The 19,436-nt window shown below is 39.3% G+C and overlaps 1 protein-coding gene across 2 annotated transcripts in view; it reads left to right on the top strand.

Moving 5' to 3' along the window:
• LOC106871398 (solute carrier family 12 member 1) overlaps positions 1 to 19,436 on the top strand; it is a 170,397-nt gene that overhangs the window by 147,189 nt on the left and 3,772 nt on the right. Inside the window, exon 2 of one of the 2 annotated variants that reach the window (XM_089357861.1) lies at positions 10,286 to 19,342. The exons of the other annotated variant lie outside the window; for it this stretch is intronic. Within the exon in view, the coding sequence (XP_089213987.1) occupies positions 10,286 to 10,312 (27 nt within the window). The 3' untranslated portion in view covers positions 10,313 to 19,342. Of the gene's footprint in view, positions 1 to 10,285; positions 19,343 to 19,436 lie in introns of those variants that run through there. 2 annotated transcript variants of the gene reach the window in all.

The following is a 19,436-nucleotide window of genomic DNA, read 5'->3' as shown; positions in this document are numbered from 1 at the left end:
TTTGCTATTCATCCTTTAGGGGTCAATGAATTAAGTACCAGTGAAACACTGGGGTCGATGTAATCAACTAGTCCTCTCCCTACGAATTTAAGACCCTGTGTCTCCAGCAGAAAGAATTATTATTTTTATTATTATTATGAGGGTAGTGTCTGGCAGAATTGTCAGCAAGTTGGACATAATACTCAGCGACATTTCATCAACCTGTACATTCTGAGTTCAAATTCCTGTGAGGTCTTCTTTGTTTTTCATCTTTTCAGGGTCGAAAAAATAAGTACCAGGTGAATACTCAAGCCAATGTAATCAGCTAACCTCTACCCTCAAAATCTCAGGCCTTGTGCCTATAGTAGAAAGAATTGTTATTGCTGTCACTGTTGTTAATATTATTTCAGATTCATTGAACTACAGCACTAAACATGACTGTCTGATTGTGAAAAAAAACTGAACGAAAAGACAAAATATTTCCACATGAATAAATGTTAATGTATTGATTTGGCCTTCACAGTTATCGTGAAATGGGTTTGTTTTGCAAATCTGGATATTAGCATGTTTGTTGGATAAATTCATCTGAGAGCTTTCATATCACAGTAATAGCAGAATCTGTTGGTTGTTTGGAGGAAAGCGAAGTTATGATATATATCTTTGATGAAGGCATATATTAACAATGTCTGTAATAAAAACAAGTAAGGTCTTGACCTTGTATATCAGAAAGTCAAGGTATGTTAATTGGTAAATCTATTAGAACATTGAATAGAATGCTTTGAAGTGTTTGCTTCAATGCTTTAGGTTTTGAGTTCAAATACTACCAAAGGCAACTTTTTATTATCTCTCTATTTCTTTGTCCGTCCATCTCTCTTCTTGTCTCTCACTCTACCCCACCTCTCCCACTAAATATATATATATATATATATATATATATATATATAAAATAAATCTCTGAATATATATCTTCTATCTTTTACTTCTTTCAGTCATTTGACTGTGGCCATGCTTGAGCACCGCCTTTTAGTCGAGCAAATCGACCCCAGGACTTATTCTTTGTAAGCCTAGTACTTATTCTATCGGTTCTTTTGCCGAAACGCTAAGTTACGGGGACATAAACACACCAGCATCGGTTGTCAAGCGATGTTGGGGGGACAAACACAGACACAAACATGCACACTCACACACACACACACACACACACACACACACACACACACACACACACACATATATATTCATATATCAAAAGGATGTGTTATAACACTATTCCACATATACAAAAACAGCCATACCAACAATCCAACATACCTCCATCATCAGCTGCCTCACGGATATCATTATGGTTTTAACATGCGTGTGTGTGTGTGTATATATATATATATATATATATATATATATATATATTTGTCTGTTTGCCTTGCTGTTGGCTTGGCGGCTGTTGGTTTGCCTCACGCATACATACACATAACAGCAACAATATACACAAAACTATGCTATCACACACATATCCATGCAAACGTTTGTATGTATATGTGTCTATATGTCTCTGTACATTGTATGTATGTATATATCTATGTATTTCTCTATCTATTGAAAGAAAGAGAGAGTTATAATACAGTACAAGTAGAGATATACACTCATGCACATTTCCAAATTTATACATGTATACATACATATGCATTCACATATACATGTACATACTCATATACACACCTATATACCTGTGTGTGTTTGCATGTATATGTGGATGATGTTATACATGCTCATTTTTGTTTTTTATGGTTTCCCCAGTGACATGCATAAAGTCCATTCTCTTCTCGGTGGTGATAACATAGAAGAAGTTACTTAAGTTTCTACTTTATCTTGTCTTGAGAACAATATTCTGTGATATATAAAATATTTTATGTCTTTTATTAAGAGAATAGTTCCTGAAAATTCCGCATAAATCTTTTTTAAGCTGACGTACTTTTCTTACCTGATCTTTGACATTAATAATACAGAACTGTACTGAACGATACAAAATAATAATAATAATAATAATAATAATAATAATAATAATAATAATAATAATAATAATGGCATGGAAAACCTCTCAATGGCAAATACCCAAAGAGAGCGAATAATGCAGATATTGACAAAGCCCTTACCCACCAATGGTTAATGGCCTCTGGCTTGAAATCAGAAACAGAGGGGTTTATCATAGCAGCCCAAGATCAATGCCTACCTACAAAGAACTACCAGGCCAACATATTAAAGAACGGCAGCTCCCCATTATGTCGTATATGCCAACAACAAAATGAGACCATCGATCATGTTGTCTCCATGTGCAGTCTGCTTGCGCCTACAGAGTATCTCAACAGGCATGATAGAGCTGCACAATATATTCACTGGGTAATATGCAAAAACCTGGACTTGCCCCATGATAAAAACTGGTGGGAACACAAACCACCCCCAGTACTTGAAAATGATCACATTGCACTCCTCTGGAACTTCACCATTCAAACTGACAGAAAGATAGACGCAAATAGGCCAGACATCATACTGAAAGACTTCAGACAAAAATCATGCCTCCTCATTGATATGACTGTCCCAATCGATATAAACGTATCTGTCAAGACCTACCAAAAACTGAGCAAATATAAAGATCTTGAAATAGAAATTAGCAAAATGTGGAATCTGAAGACGAAAACAATACCTATTGTCATAGGTGCCCTGGGAATGACAGCGAAACGGGCTGATTACTACCTAGATCAGATTCCAGGAAACCCCAAAATGGCTGAAGTTCAAAAGATAGTGCTCATGGGAACTGCCCATATCCTACGTAAAATACTGTCTATGTGATCTCAAATTTTAAAGCAAACACATAATTTTCTTATGGTTTCTTAAACATTCACTTGAACAAAACTGTACAAATCCAAATATATGGTACTCTAGGCATAACACCTACATGAACTTCTAACTTGTTGTCTCTTGAGGTCTCTGGGTGAGACTTGGATCCAACTTGTACAAATGCAAAACAAAAGTCAAACATAAAATAATAATAATAATAATAATAATGATTGAAGCTTTTTAGTAACAATGAAAAAAAAATAGATTCCTTAATATCAACAAAAATATAAGCATAGAATGTGGCATAGATAAGTGTGAAGTATTAGTTATGAGAAGGGGTTGGCAAAGGCATCCAATTACCAACTGGTCAGACATTAAAATCATTAAAAGAAGGAGAGAGTTATAAGTATCTAGGAGTATTAGAACCTGACAGAGTACTAACTATAGAAATGAAAGCGAAAATTGAGGAGTACATCAGAAGGGTGTGGAAGCTAATAAAGTCAAAGCTAAATGGTTCAAATCTAGTGAAGGCTGTAAATACTTGGTCAGTTTCATTACTTAGATACTCAACAGCTTTTGTAGATTGGACAAAAACTGAATTAGCAAAGCTTGACAGAAGAACTAGGAAGAAATTCAATATGGAGGACTCCACCTAGGGTGAGGTGTAGCAAGATTATACTTACTTAGAAAGGAAAACAGAAGTGGGTTAATATTAATGGAAGACTGCATGGAATTAGCTAGAGTAGATATAGACTCCTATGTAGGTTATAGTGAAGAAAACTTATTGAAAGCAAAGTCGACCTTGGCAGAATTTGAACTCAGAACGTAGTGGCAGACGAAATACCGTGAAGCATTTCGTTCAGTGTGCTAATGTTTCTGCCAGCTCGCTGCATGTGTTGATAAAATATTGCTTTCTACTGTAGGCACAACGCCCAAATTTTTTTGGGAAGGGCCCAGTCAATTAGATTGACCCCAGTATGCAACTGGTACTTAATTTATCAACCCTGAATGAATGAAAGGCAAAGTCGACCTTGGTGGAATTTGAACGCAGAATGTAAAGACAGTTGAAACATCCGCTCAGCATTTTGTCTGGCATGCTAACGTTTCTTATTTCTTTACTGCCCACAAGGGGCTACACACAGAGGGGACAAACAAGGACAGACAAACGGATTAAGTCTGTCCTTGCTAACGTTTCTACCAGCTTGCCGCCTTTGCATGGACAAATAATAATAGAATAATGGTTTCACTGTCCTGCACATGCTGGCACACATGCACACACGTGCACACGTGTGTGCACTCACACAATCTAGTTCATAGACATGTGAGTGGGTAGGTTGATTGATTTTTTTGTTTGTTTTGTTCTTTCTATTCCTCCCATCTTTACTTTTCCTTCTTGCCTTTTACTTCTTTCTTTCTTTCTTTCTTCCTTTATTTCCTTCCTCTTTTCTTTTTTTCCTTTATTTTCCTCTTTTTTTCTTCCTCCATTTCCTTCCCCTTTTCTTCCTTCCTCAGCAGCAACAACAACAACAACCCTAGTTCCTATCCTACCCATAGTTCCATTGGAAAAATGAGTTTTATGTCCCTATACATATTTGTTTCTGGAATTTAATCTTGCTTCCCCCCCCCCCCAAAAAAAAAAAAATGAATATATGACTACAGAAGAAATAAACTGACAAAATATTGTTACTATTAACAACAAGCCTTTCGTTATTTATTTATTTGCTATTGAAACATATTGTGTCAATGCTAGTTTTATATGAGATTTATTAGTTGTAGCATTTGTATGTATAATAAATTAAGTGTTTTCATTTCATCAATATTTTATATTTGTGATATTTGCATTTACAAGTTAGTTGTATTTTTTGGCTAAATATCATTATAACTGCTGTTGTATTTGCTTCATTTTACTGTGTTTATCATAGCCAGGAAAATCACCTCCACAATCACTACCAACATCACCAAAGTACCATAATTACCACTACCAAACTACCAAAACCATCTCTACCAAAATCGCTACTATGAACACACCTTTCTATTAAAGCTAACCACTACAAAAAAAAAACAAAAAAAAACAAAACAAAAAACAAAAACAACAAAACAAAACATACCCACCACTACCGCCAAAACCATCACTACTAAAACCTTTGCTAAAACCAGGACCAGCACCACCAGCACTTCATCCCACTATCCCCTCTCCTCTACCAATATCACTAACACTAAAACCTCTACTATCAAAGACATCACCACTACTTCTACTGCTGCCGCCACGCCACTACTTCTGCCACTTCTATCACTGCCACCACCACCACCACCACCACCACCACCACCACCTCTGCCATTGCCACCACCAGCAGCAAATATTCTGCTCAATACTGAAACAGTTGAGCATGACCATTAGGGGCTAATGGTATGTGCATCTTTGAACACATGCAGGAGTAGTGGGGAAGTTTCATAGCCATGTGTTGGGAGGGATTATTTAGGGTTTCAATAATTCATCCTTGGAAAAATGGGATTGTACCTGGGCCCCATGTGCAGGGTCATGTGCTGTTTATCTTAATAAGAGATCACCATGTTGAGCATACATGGTTGTGATGCATGTGCCTGGTGTACCCTCCTCAGACAGGTAGTCACGATGGCTATATTTGGCTTTGTATATTTATGTCCCAGTGCCACGAAGATGGTATGTGCCACACTCTCTCTCAACAACCACAACCACAACAACAACAATACTGGTTTCAAATTATAGCACAAGATCAGCAATTTTGGGGTAGGGGGCTAGTCATTTACATCAACTGGTACTTATTTTTTCGACCCCAAAAGGATTAAAAGCAAAGTTGACCTCGGCAGAATTTGAATTCAAGGCGGCGAGCTGGCAGAAACGTTAGCACACCGGGCGAAATACTGAACAGTATTTCACCTGTTGCTATGTTCTGAGTTCAAATTCCGACTTTGGTTGACTTTGCCTTTCATCCTTTCGGGGTCGAGTGAAACACTGGAGTTGATGTAATCGGCTTAATCCCTTTGTCTGTCCTTGTTTGTCCCCTCTATGTTTAGCCCCTTGTGGGCAATAAAGAAATAAGAATTTGAACTCAAAACAAATAAAATGCCACTAAGCATGTTTGTCTGGTATGCCAATGATTCTGCCAACTCACCACCTTAAGAATAATAATGGTAATAATAATAATAATAATAATAATAATAATAATAATAATAATAATAATAATAATAATAATAATCATAATGATCTAAGTGTTATATTAATGATGTCATACCTAAAACTTCTCCACATATCATGCCTTCTATTTATGTAGAAGTTTCTTTGAAGTTGTGGCATCGGTTTCATTTTGTGTGGGGTACATAGTGTATAATTATTGATTTTCTATGACTTCAATGATTTATATAAATATTAATACTTCTAATAATAACTTGTTATAGACAAGGTGTTACATTAACGCTGTTGTAATTTAAACTTCGTCAAATATTGTCTTGCATTCATGTATGACATTCTGTGATGTTTTAGCATCAGTTTCATTTGGGGCAGGGTGGTGGGTAGTGGAATATATATATATATATATATATATATATATATATATACACACACACACACACACAATCACACATACATTTATATAAATGTAAATGTAAATATACATATATATAAAAAGATGTGTGTGTGCGCGCGCATGTGTATATATATGTATATATCAAATGGATGTCTTATAAAACTATTCTGCACATACAATAACAGTCATACCAACAATCCAACACATTTCTAACATCAGTTGCCCCACAGATATCACTATGGTTTTGACACCTGGGCAGTACCATTCAATTCGGTGGTGTTAACAGCACTAAAATAAGCGTTGTTTGAGAACAAGCATACCTTAGTTATCAGTACTTTCATTCAATCTTAATTCTAGGAAGGACTAAACACTTTCGGTATGCAAATTAGGGACTCCTTCATAGAGTAACTGCTGCATTTGTTGAGTATATAAGCAGTTTGGCTGCTTGCTTTTCTGGAGACTGTCAGAATGATGTAGACGCCTTTTATGAGAAACCAATGAAGGTTGTTCATCATTTTTTTCAGTCTGGATCTCCAATATACTGTTTTACTTGCGTGAATCCTAAAAGGATCTTATAGGTGTCTGAAACTTCGTTTACAGGATCACCTGAAGCGGTCTGTTATTTTATGTGGTGTTCCTCCTAATTGGTTGGAGTCCCCGACTGTTAATTGGAAAATATGGAGGTCTGTGTGTTATGCTGAAGTGGTGTTCTTTGAAACTAAATGTAGGAAACTGTGTGAAAAGAGGAGGAGAGATTGTCATCAACCCCTTTGCTCCTGTTGTTCAGGGGTGACTTTCAATGCCCCCCCCCCCCCACTCAAGTTCCACAGGATCTGCTTGTCTCATATCAGTCTTGTTAGCCACGTCTACTCCCATGAGAAACAATGTGCTGGAGGCAAAGGAGGATGAATATCCTGGATTGATGCTGTCATCACCTTTGATGGGCTGTCATAAGCAGTAAAAGGGTCATATGGAACCCTGCTCCCCCGCTTGAGAACCAGTGACATAAACACCTACCCACAGTCGTATACACATAAAGAGAAATATACTCACAGTGAAAGAGAGAGAGAGAGAGAGAGAGAGAGAGAGAGGCAAGGAGAGAGAGAGAGGAAGAAAGAGAGAGTGAAATAAAGGAAGGAGATGAGAGAGTTGGAGAAACATCAAAACGTCTGACCTTAAACAACTCAGTATGGAACAAGCAGAGCGGTAAACGTCTCATAACAGAGACTGAAAGTGTGACGGCCAGTCATATTACGATAATGGGAATGATAATTATAATGGAAGACTTAAGATTAAGATTAATCACAGAATAGAATGTAGTTAGTCTGCGTTTTACCGAGTGACAGGATGGTGACAAGTAGATTAGGTCAGCATAAACAGGTCTGACATTTTGGGGTTTAACAACAACAGCGACAGTAACAGCGACAACAACGACATTCTAATTAAAGTTTGACACTGCTTTGTGACTGTGTTAAGACATGTATGAATTGTTAGACAGTTCAATTAGTGTGCGCATGCCTCTATTGACTTCTCGGCAGCTCTGACTGACTCACTGATAATCTATACAAACATGGCGTATTGATTTTTTAGGTAAGTGAGTGTTAGCATATTTTATGCATAGAACATCATCAACAAGCAGACCGAGAATGATAATAATAATGCGGCCATGTGGGTTAGAAGCTTGCTTAGCAACCACCTGGTCTTGAGTTTGATCCCACTGTGCAGCACTTTGGGCAAGTGTCTTAGCTCAGAGCCAACCAAATTTGTTTGAATGGATTCAGTAGAGGGGAAACTGAAAGAAGTCCATTGGGTGTGTATATATACATATATATATATATATATATATATATATATATATATATATATATATATATATATATATATATATATATATATACATACACACACATATGTATACCTCTGTGTGTTTGTGCTGATTCCCCATCATTGCTTGAAAAACCAGTGCTGGTTTGTTTAGATCCCTGTAACTCAGTAGTTCGACAAAAGAGACTGATTGAATAGGTACCAATCTTAAAAACAAACTACACCGGGGTCAGTTTGTCCGATTAAACCCTACAAGGCAGTGCCCCGGCATGGCCGTGGTCTAATGACAAGCAAAAAATAAAAGATTAATAAAGACTGCACTGGAGACTGCATGAAGAGAGGGAGACGTCGTCATCGACCCTGTAACTATTGTTTAGGGTCACTTTCAACTATTGCTTAGGGTCACTTTCAGTGCCTTCACTTCCATAGGATCTTTCTATCTCGTACTGGCCTTGTCAGTCATGTCTGCTCCCATGAGAAACAATGTGTTGGAAGCAAGGAAGGCAACATTAATCCAAGGCGGATACTGTTTAGATCCTTGAAAATGATGGATTGCACACGGTGTGTCTATGTTGCTAGTATCAGCTTTGCTTTTCATTCTTCTGGGGTCGATAATTTTTATACTAATTAATGTATCTTCGTTATTACTCTCTATGTAATTTTTTCTTACACTGGCTGCCTTTTAACATGGTGAAATGTAGACAGGAGAGATTAATTGCTTAGGTTTTTCAGACATGTATCTGATTGAATTTATGTGGCATAATAATATTATTGTAGACTCAAGATGGCGAGCTGGCAGAAACGTTAGCATGCCGGGCGAAATGCTTAGCGGTAATTCGTCTGTCTTTACGTTCTGAGTTCAAATTCCGCCGAGGTCGACTTTCGTCCTTTCGGGGGTTGATAAATTAAGTACCAGTTACGCACTGGAGTCGATGTAATCGACTTAATCCCTTTGTCTGTCCTTGTGTGTCCCCTCTATATTTAGCCCCTTGTGGGCAATAAAGAAATGTTAGCATGCTGGGCAAAACACTTAATGGCATTTCAACCGTCTTTACGTTGTGAAGCAGAAACTCTCCCGAGTTTGACTTTGTCTTTCATCATTTTGGGGTTGATAAAATAAGTACCAGTTGAACACTGGACTTGTTGTAATTGATTTATCCATCCGTGCTGAAATTTCTGGCCTTGTGCCAAAATTCGAAACCATTATTAGTGGCTTGAAAGGCAATGATCTGACAGAAATGTTGGCATGCTGGAGAAAATGCTTAGTGGTATTTTTTTCTGTTGCTTTACCTCTTGAGTTTGAATTCCACCAAGGTCAACTTTACCTTTTATCCTTCCAAGTTGATTAAATAAGCACCAGGTGAGAACTGGCCTTGATGTAATCAACTAGCCAGCTCCCGTCAAATTTCAGGCCTGTGCCTATATTCTTTTCTACTCTTGGCACAAGGCCCGAAATTTTGGAGGAGGCGGTGCCAGTCGATTAGATCGACCTCAGTACGCAACTGATATTCAATTTATCGACCCCGAAAGGATGAAAGGCAACGTCGACCTCGGCGGAATTTGAACTCAAAACGTAAAGACAGACGAAATACCGCTAAGCATTTTGCCCGGCGTGTTAACGTTTCTGCCAGCTCACCTTGTGCCTATATTTGAGGTGCAGGGCTTAATGGTCAGGGCGTAGCAGTAATGCTCGTAAGACTGTTGTTTTGATTCCTGGAACAGACAATGCATTGCTCTTGAGCGAAACACTTCGTTTTATGTTGCTCCAGTTTACTCAGCCAGCAAAAGTAAGTTTTCCTGCGAGGGACCGTCATCCCATCCAGTGGGGAGTACATACACCTGAGAATCCTGGAAACCCACCCTATGAGCCTATATGACTCGGGAAAGAGCTTTTTATCTTATAATACAAAAGATTGTCAATGGTTAGGAACACATTTTAATGAATTGTGCAATTATTATTTTAATTTCTAGTTCCTGTCACCGTTGATGTAAGTAAGATGTTTGAAAATTTTTAATTAATTATCAAATTTAATGCACATTGCATTCATCAGTTTGATTATAATGTTCAATTAATTTGTCTTTTGCAGGTAAGTTCCACAAATTTTTGTCAATAAGATTTTAAGAAATCCTTTGAATATTCAATACGAAAAAAAAAAAAAAACGAGGTAAGAAATTAATTATAAACTATCTTAAAGTTTTAATTAAGCTTGATTAATTGATTCCAGTTATGAATTTATTTACCATGTCATGTGCATGTCTTTAATGATTTCTCGACACTTTTGTAATTTACTCTCAACAACAGTTAATTATTTTCATATATATGACTGATGAGGATGACGTGTGTAATAGCAGTAGTAGTAGCAATAGTAGTGGCGAGGGAATGATAATATACGTGGTTTGGTCTTCTTGGGATATCAAATACAGTTCCTACTTTACCAGCAGTTAATTGAATGGTATGACAGTATGGATATCCAATGATATGAAAACAAGCAAATATTTATGAGTTTTCAAAACATATTCCATGGATGGAAATCGATGCCTAAAGAAAAAAAACAACAAAAAAACAAAAACAAATGAAAGATAAAACACAACAGGAACAGCAGTAATATAAATACACAAACATACTTGTATGTAATTCATACACCCACTATATTGACACAGTCACAAATATATATATACACGAATATTCATACACACACATATATTTACACACATACATGTATATTCATACACTTGCACACACACACACACACACACACACACACATATATATATATAGTGGAGACGCAATGGCCCAGTGGTTAGGGCAGCGGACTCGCGGTCGGAGGATCGCGGTTTCGGTTCCCAGACCGGGCGTTGTGTGTGTTTATTGAGCGAAAATACCTAAAGCTTCACGAGGCTCCGGTGGGGGTGGGTGGGTGTCTACCCCTATTGAACTCTTTCGTCCCAACTTTCTCTCACTCTGTGTGGTGTGTGTGTTGGCACTCCGTCGGTCACGACGACGAGGGTTCCAGTTGATCCGATCAACGGAACAGCTTGCTCGTGAAATTAACGTGCAAGTGGCTGAGCACTCCACAGACACGTGCACCTTAACGTAGTTCTCGGGGAGATACAACAGAAACAGGAAGATAGAGTGAGAGAAAGTTGTGGTGAAAGAGTACAGCTGGGTTCGCCACCATCCCCTGCCGGAGCCTCGTGGAGCTTTAGGTGTTTTTGCTCAATAAACACTCACAACAGCCGATCTGGGAATCGATACCGCGATCCTACGACCACTGGGCCATTGCACCTCCACCAGGCTGTGTGGTAGGAAGTCTACTGCCCAACTGCATGTTTGTTCCGGCTTCAGTCTCACTGCGTGGTACCCTGGGCATGACAGGGGTGATCTGGTTACATAGCTAGTGGTTGTGATGCCATGGGCAATATTCTTTTACACAATATGCGGTAGTGCGGGCTACTAACCCCAACATTCCGAGTTCGATTCCAGTGACCTGAATGATAATAATAATAATAATAATAATAATAATAATAATAATAATAACATCGAAAAATACCTTAGGAATGAGAACCCAAGTTCGAAATTTCCCCAAGATACCTGATGAAGGCTGGAAGGTATATCAGCCGAAACATTGTGTTAACAAACAAGATGAGGACAAATATCTGTCAAATGTAAATAATTCCACATCTCTTAAATATAGAACTGTATTACATCATAAATTGTCAGTACGTTTAATTCCTGCAAGGACAAGCAAATAAGACTCTTGTTGCACTTTCCCATCAATGCAGAATGAAAAAAGCTCAAGTTGGCGCTGACCTTTTGACTCAAATATGAAATTAAATGTATATGTTTTTAATCAAGAGGAAAGGCTGTTTTAATGACCCTTTTACACGGCTCCAAGACTTGCGCAAGAATAGAGACATATCTTGAATGTTTGCAATGAAAGGAACTCTGCTAACTATACCCTAGATGTCTTATGGTGGTGTCAAATTAGCACCCAAGTAGGGTACAGTGGGATTTGAACTTGTAACACAGAGAACCAGAGCAAATACTTCAAGGCATCCAGTATGATGTTTTTACAGTCTCGCTACCCAATTACTGCTCCAAGGACTGGTACATTCCAAGAAGATTGAAAGACAGAGTTGACTTCGGTGAAATTTGAACCTGGAACACAGAGAGTTAGAACGAATGCCACGAAGTTTGTCTGACTATGATGAAGAGTGTCACTGCTTGGCAGTGGATAGCAAAACTAACAACTATTATGCTTTTTTTGCTGAAGACGAGACAATTGTTGTTGTTGGCACTCCGTCGCTTACGACGTCGAGGGTTCCAGTTGATCCGATCAACGGAACAGCCTGCTCGTGAAATGAACGTGCAAGTGGCTGTGCATTCCACAGACACGTGTATCCTTAACGTAGTTCTCGGGGATATTCAGCGTGACACAGTGTGACAAGGCTGACCCTTTGAATTACAGGCACAACAGAAACAGGAAGTAAGAGTAAGAGACAGTTGTGGTGAAAGAGTAGAGCAGGGTTCGCCACCATCCCCTGCCGGAGCCTCGTGGAGCTTTAGGTGTTTTCGCTCAATAAACACTCACAACGCCCGGTCTGGGAATCGAAACCGCGATCCTATGACCGCGAATCCGCTGCCCTAACCACTGGGCCATTGCGCCTCCACATTTCGTGACAATTGTACATAGCAGTGAATTTCTAGGACGTCCGTTTTTGATGAATTGTTGTTACTGACCTTCACTGGATTTGTTGGTTTCTGTATCTCACCCGTCTTTACAAAAAAAACTCTAGTTGGCCAAAGGAACAATGACAACTACAACAACTATAACAAAAAAGCCCTTTGTGACGGGGAGGGGGGGATTTGGTTGGTAGGGACAGTGTTGAAGCTTGTTGAGTAATATGGTCAGCAGGGAATGACGGGGTCAGTGTGGTGCTAAACAATAGCAAACCACCACCACCACTACCACCACCACCAACAATAATAATAACAACAACCACACTACTGCCATACCAACGACGTCACCACCAAAACCACCACCACAACTAATAACAACAAAACTGACACGAACAGCGGCAACGCCGCCACCATTACCAACAGCGGCACTACCGCCACAACCACTGCCGTAAACAGCATGACCAACGCACCACCATTACCAATAGCAACAGCAACACTGTCACCTCTACCATCACAGCCACCACCACCACTAACAACAACAACAACAACAACAGTGACAGAACTCCTGTCACCACTACCATTAACAACAGTATCACCACCACCGCCACCACCACCACCACCACCACCACCGACAGTAACAACAACAACAACAACAGCAGCAGCAGCAGCAACAATGGCAGAACCCCTATCACCACTACCATTATTAACAGCAGCAGCAGCACCACCACCTCCACCATCACCCCCGCCACCACCATCGCCACCACCACCGCCACCACCACCAACAACAGCAACAAAACCCCTGTCACCACTACCATTAACACCACCACCGCCGCCGCCACCACCACCACCACCACCAACAACAACAGTAACAGTGTCAAAACCCCTGTCACCACCACCATCGCCAACAACAAGAACAACACCAACTGTTTCATGACAAGGTTGGATTGACTCGAGACTATGGTGGGGGACATCTTGCCTAAGATGCTGAAAGAGCGGAATCGAACTCGTAATTCCAGGATTACGATTCATACTTATTAGCTACACGACACGACACTACACTACACCACGCCACACCACACTCACACGGCTATATGCTCAGGAAAGTAGAGAAAAGAAAGATCAAGGGTCCTTCCTGACATATTAGTTCGTAAGCGCCGGTTTCCTGGATTCTGTGGCGTATACATCCACCTTCCCCTGGACGGGGCGCCAATCCATCGCAGGATAACTCATCTTTGCCAGCTGAGTGGACTGGAGCACCGTGAAAGGAAGTGGTTCGCTCAAGAACACAACGCGTCGCCCGGTCCAGGAATCGAAACAGCAGTCTTACGATCATGAGTGTAAACGCCTTAACCACTCAGCCACGCCCCATCCCCAACATATATCCCCCTCTCCCCCCTCCATCCACACTCCACACAATCATGACTTCACTTAGCTTCGTTTGTTTTTTTCTTTTTTGTGACGTTTCTTCATTATCAGGTGATATATTGTCAGCAGTAACTAATTATTATTAACCGATTCACACGTGTCCACCTTGGTGTAATAACTGGTCACTATTGTATATGGTTATTATAATTATCTGGTGGACAGCAACAACTACAACAACAACTACGACAACAAATACAACAGCAGTAGTAGTAGTAGTAGTAGTAGTAGCAATAGTGGTGGTAGTAGTAGCAATAGTAGTGGTGGTAGTAGTAGCAAGAGTAGGAGTGGTGGCGGTGGTGGTAGTTATGGAGCGGTGGCGGCAATGGTAGTGATAATAATAGTAGTGGCGGCGGTGGCGGCTGCGATGGTGGTGTTTTTAGTAGCAGTAGTAGTAGTGGCAGTGGTTGCGGCGGCTGCGATGGCGGTTGTTTGTTGTTGGAGTAGTAGTAGTAGAAGTAGTAGCAGCAGTAGTGGTGGTAATAGTAGCAGCAATATTATTATTATTAGTAGTCGTAGCGGTAGTGGCGGTCATGCTGATATTTGTAGTAGTTGTAGTGGTAATGGTGATTTGAGTAGTAGACCTACTAGTGGTGGTTTTGTTTTTGGTAGAGGTAGTAGTCGTAGTGGTGATAAACTTTGCTGTAGTGATGGTGATAGGGGGAAGCGTTTATACTGACAAACGGAACGCCCAATGCAGCGCATACACTCTCACACACCTGAGTGCATTTCCTCCTCCTAGGGGCAGTGAACAGGGCCCCGTCGGGTGTGAAGATTGTAAAGAAAGTGCGGCAGACAAATTGCTGCGTTTAATAAAATTAGCTCAGATAGTAGAGCACTCGTTTAGCATGCGAGAGGTATCGAGATCGATGCCTGTTGGATTCTTCCTCCACATGTTATAATTTTATTGGCGGTGCCCCAGCATGGCCATACCTTTTAGGCTTAAAGACGTAAAAGAGTAAAGGAGTTACCCAACTTAGTACGTTTGTTGTCGTCGATGACCGAGGACGTCGCATGGGCGAAGAAGACGGAGCTCGGTATGTCCGGTTGTGGCCGATTGGGCTGATGCGTGCTCGGAGGGCCCCTATCGCAAGTCGGGCACTGGTTGTCTGCTGCGATTGGGGGGGGCAAGGATTTGGCTCTGAATTTGAGTAGTTCGCGTTTTCTTTGTGCCCCTGCAATCCTGTTCTGCCCGTAGGAAGCAGCACTTCTGATAGTGCAGCTTCGCCAGGCAGGGAGGTCTTGTGCTTGCATTTCCCAGGTATCGGTGTTGATATCAAAGCTTTTCAGTGAATTTTTTAGTGTATCTTCGAAGCGCTTTTTCTGTCCACCTTGCGTTCGCTTGCCTTCTTCCTGTGCTGTCACAAAGACAGAGGAATTACATGGATGCAAACTCAATCCTGTTTCCCCATTAATACAAAGAAAGTGGTAATAGCAAAAAAAAAAAAAAAAAAAAAAAAATTGCTAAACTTTATTTGCGTGTGTGTGTTTGTTTGTTGGGCTGAAGTGTGGCCTGATATTTGTGTGCCAAAATATATAGTTACATATTGTATATATGCTAAAGGACTTTTAAATCACCCTCTATATTATTCTTGAAATTACAATTGTTTGATTGTCTTGGCAGGCCTCGTCTCCTCAACTTAGTATCTAGCTCTAAAATCTTCCACTTTTCACACACAGCAAGATTAAAACTTGTTTAATCTTAACATATGTTTTCGTATATTTTAGCTCTTATATATATATACATGTATGAATTGATAGAGAATAAACAAAAACAAACGCGTGTCTAGAATCACTTGGAATTTAATGGTATAGAATATATTCCTTCTTTGTACGTGTGCGTATTTTATATACATATCTTACTCTCAACATACTTTTTTAAGAGTAATATATTTCAAGAAGTTTCAAAATGTATCAATTATATTTATGTTAAATGGTATATTCCAGATAAAGTTTGTGAGACGGATTTCATAAAAAAAGAACAGCCTAAAATTTTCAACATTATGCAATAAAATGTTTTCCTGAAGAACAGTTATGAATTTGTATCCAAATGCACTGTTAATACCCGTTGCAGAAGATGCCGATTGTAACAACGGTGAAACGAGCGTAGGGAACAAATGGTATAAACGGCATGCTGTATTTATCCTGTTTTTCCTATACTTTGTATATCGTTATCGTGAATGCTACTAAGTACACCACTTAACAGGACGCAGACTGTGTTAACATACTCTATGTGGAGCAGTGACAGTCGCACATTTAACTGTAAACACAGGAAGCACTATAAAATGTATGTATGTTGTCTGTAAATCAGCAATTGATTTACATAATTGATAATTTAATGTCATATTCAATAGGATTCATTCATTCAGAAATTCCAATGTTCAGGGAGTTAGCTTAAATGAAAAAGTGTATGTGTGTGTGTGTAGAATATATGCGTTGTGAAATGCTACACGTAACAAAAAGTTCGGGTATTTCTTGTTAACCACTGAGGAGGTGTATAGTTATAATATAATTTTCAACAAACAATTGTATAGTCTTCACAATTAATTTAACAAAACGCGTGTAAGTTTTATAAAGCATAAAATACCAAGTATGTGTATTTATTTTTACTTAATACTACACATAGTTGTGTAATTATGATGTGAATATATACACAAACTCAGGCACAGGCGCGCGCTCATATATTTACATAATACACGCAAACACATGCGTCACCTTTGACAGGTGTCTCACTTGCGCCTTAAGTCGACCAGTGGCAAATAAAACTCTGTGATCATATTTACACCCTCCCAAAACTTAGTGTTGTATCCCTTTCTTTCTCATAACTTAGCGCTTCTATAAATAGAGTGCGATAAAATAAATACGAAATTAAACAAAATATCAGAGTATGGAGATAAAATAAATACGAAATTAAACAAAATACCAGAGTATGGAGATAAAATAAATACGAAACTAAAACAAATACCAGAATATGGATCTGATCGACTGAAAGAACGCCTCCCGTCACTGAAATTAGTGAATGAATAAATGAATAAATAAATGTGTTTGTTTATTGTTTCACTGGTTTATGAGATGAATTCGACTTTATGGAAGCTCAAGATTAATACCATTAAAACGTCCCGATATCGGTTGATATATGGAATGTTAAACTTAGCAACTGCTTGTTATTTCAATTCAAGTCCTGATTTTTAATTAAATCAGATTAGCCGTTCAGAATTTGCCGAAGTCATCGGATATTTTGACAAGAACAGACTCCTGCTTTGGAATGATTTTATATTGATGCCGTTTGCAATCATGGTTGTCTTGTATTTTGCATCGGTGTTGTTGCCGCTGCTTCTTTGTGTATGAGGAAAATAATTACTCTAGTTTTGAATATCACCAAAAATTTGGTATATCTGTGGTAAATACACATGCAATAGAGTCTCACATACGAAATATAGTTAGTCCCTGCATCTAGCAGGCAAAATCTCTTTCTAGGTGTGTTTAAAATCTAAGAAATACCAAGCAAGGGATTTAATTTTAATAGTCCTTCCTACTGAAGGCACAAGGCCTGAAATTTGGGGGGAGGGAAAAAGTCGATCACATCGACCCCAATGAGTAACTGGTACTTATTTCATCGACCCCGAAAGGATGAAAGGCAAAGTCGACCTCGGCGGAATTTGAACACAGAACGTAAGCACTGACGGAATGCTGTGAAGCATTTCGTCCGGTTTCGTCCGATTCTGGCAGCTCGCCACTTTAGATTTATCTCTAATGTTGTTGGCACTCCGTCGCTTACGACGTCGAGGGTTCCAGTTGACCCGATCAACGGAACAGGCTGCTCGTGAAATTAACGTGCAAGTGGCTGAGCACTCCACAGACACGTGTACTCTTAACGTAGTTCTCGGGGATATTCAGCGTGACACAGTGTGACAAAGCTGACCCTTTGAATTACAGGCACAACAGAAACAGGTGAAATAGTACAGCAGGGTTCGCCACCATCCCCTGCCGGAGCCTCGTGGAGCTTTAGGTGTTTTCGCTCAATAAACATTCACATCGCCCGGTCTGGGAATCGAAACCGCGATCCTATGACCGCGAGGCCGCTGCCGTAACCATTGGGCCATTGCGCCTCCACATTATTGTCTCTAATAATACGATTTCGAGTAATGTGGTCGCTTGACTGTTCTCTTACAGCAGCACGAATTTGGCTTGTTCAGTCCGTCCTGCTACAGTTTTCACTTCCTCGTCACTGGAATAACGTTTGCCTCTCAAACCCTCTTTCGTGGTGCCGAAGAGATGATAGTCTGAAGGTGCTAAATCTGAAGTGGCTCAAAGAACAGTCAACAGAATTTTACAGGGCAGGGATACATGCTCTCATTCGAAGGTGAAACATTGCTATTGAGAGAAACGGTGACTATGTTGAGAAGTAGGGATGTGATCCACAGAGGACCAGCTTCATTTTGACGTATGATACATGTTCCTGTGTTGGTAATTATACTTGTCCTAAACAAAATGGCATTACTTTTTGATTCACAGTCGTAATTACGTCGACCGATTTAAAGCATGTACATTGCGTGCGTAAATTATACATCAACCGTTTTAAAAGGGGTAAATAAATAAATAATATTTTTTCAGCTGCAGTTGAAACCGGCGCTTTAGTGGTAAACCAAATAGAGCTCTCATAGTACATACTTATTACATTATGTCAATTGAACTGCAAATATGATCCTCTGTTTTAAATGAGGTGAGGGTCATAAGTCGCAACTGATATGCCTTTCCTAAAGAGGCATTAGCAACTTTATAGAAGGAATCGTAAGTTTATTCTTTTACTTGATGCCTTTGCCGCGTTGGTTTGTTTTTATTCCGAAAAGGAATCCTCCTCTCTTGCCAACGCATTCATTTACAAGTTGTGTGTGTGTGTGTGTGTGTTTATGTGTGTGCCTGCGCAAGTGTGTATTATGTGTGCATGTATATCTCTATGTAGACATATAGGTATGTGTGTGTGCGTATATATATATATGTGTATATATATATATATATATATATATGGGTGTGTGTTATATATATATATATATATATATATATATATGGGTGTGTTATATATATATATATATATATATATGGGTGTGTGTTATATACATATATATATATATATA

This window comes from Octopus bimaculoides, chromosome 9 (genome assembly GCF_046866305.1).
Source record: "Octopus bimaculoides isolate indiv1 chromosome 9, ASM4686630v1, whole genome shotgun sequence".
NCBI lineage: Eukaryota > Metazoa > Mollusca > Cephalopoda > Octopoda > Octopodidae > Octopus > Octopus bimaculoides.
The sequence above is the reverse complement of the archived record's forward strand: the minus strand, read 5'-3'. Positions and strand labels throughout refer to the sequence as shown.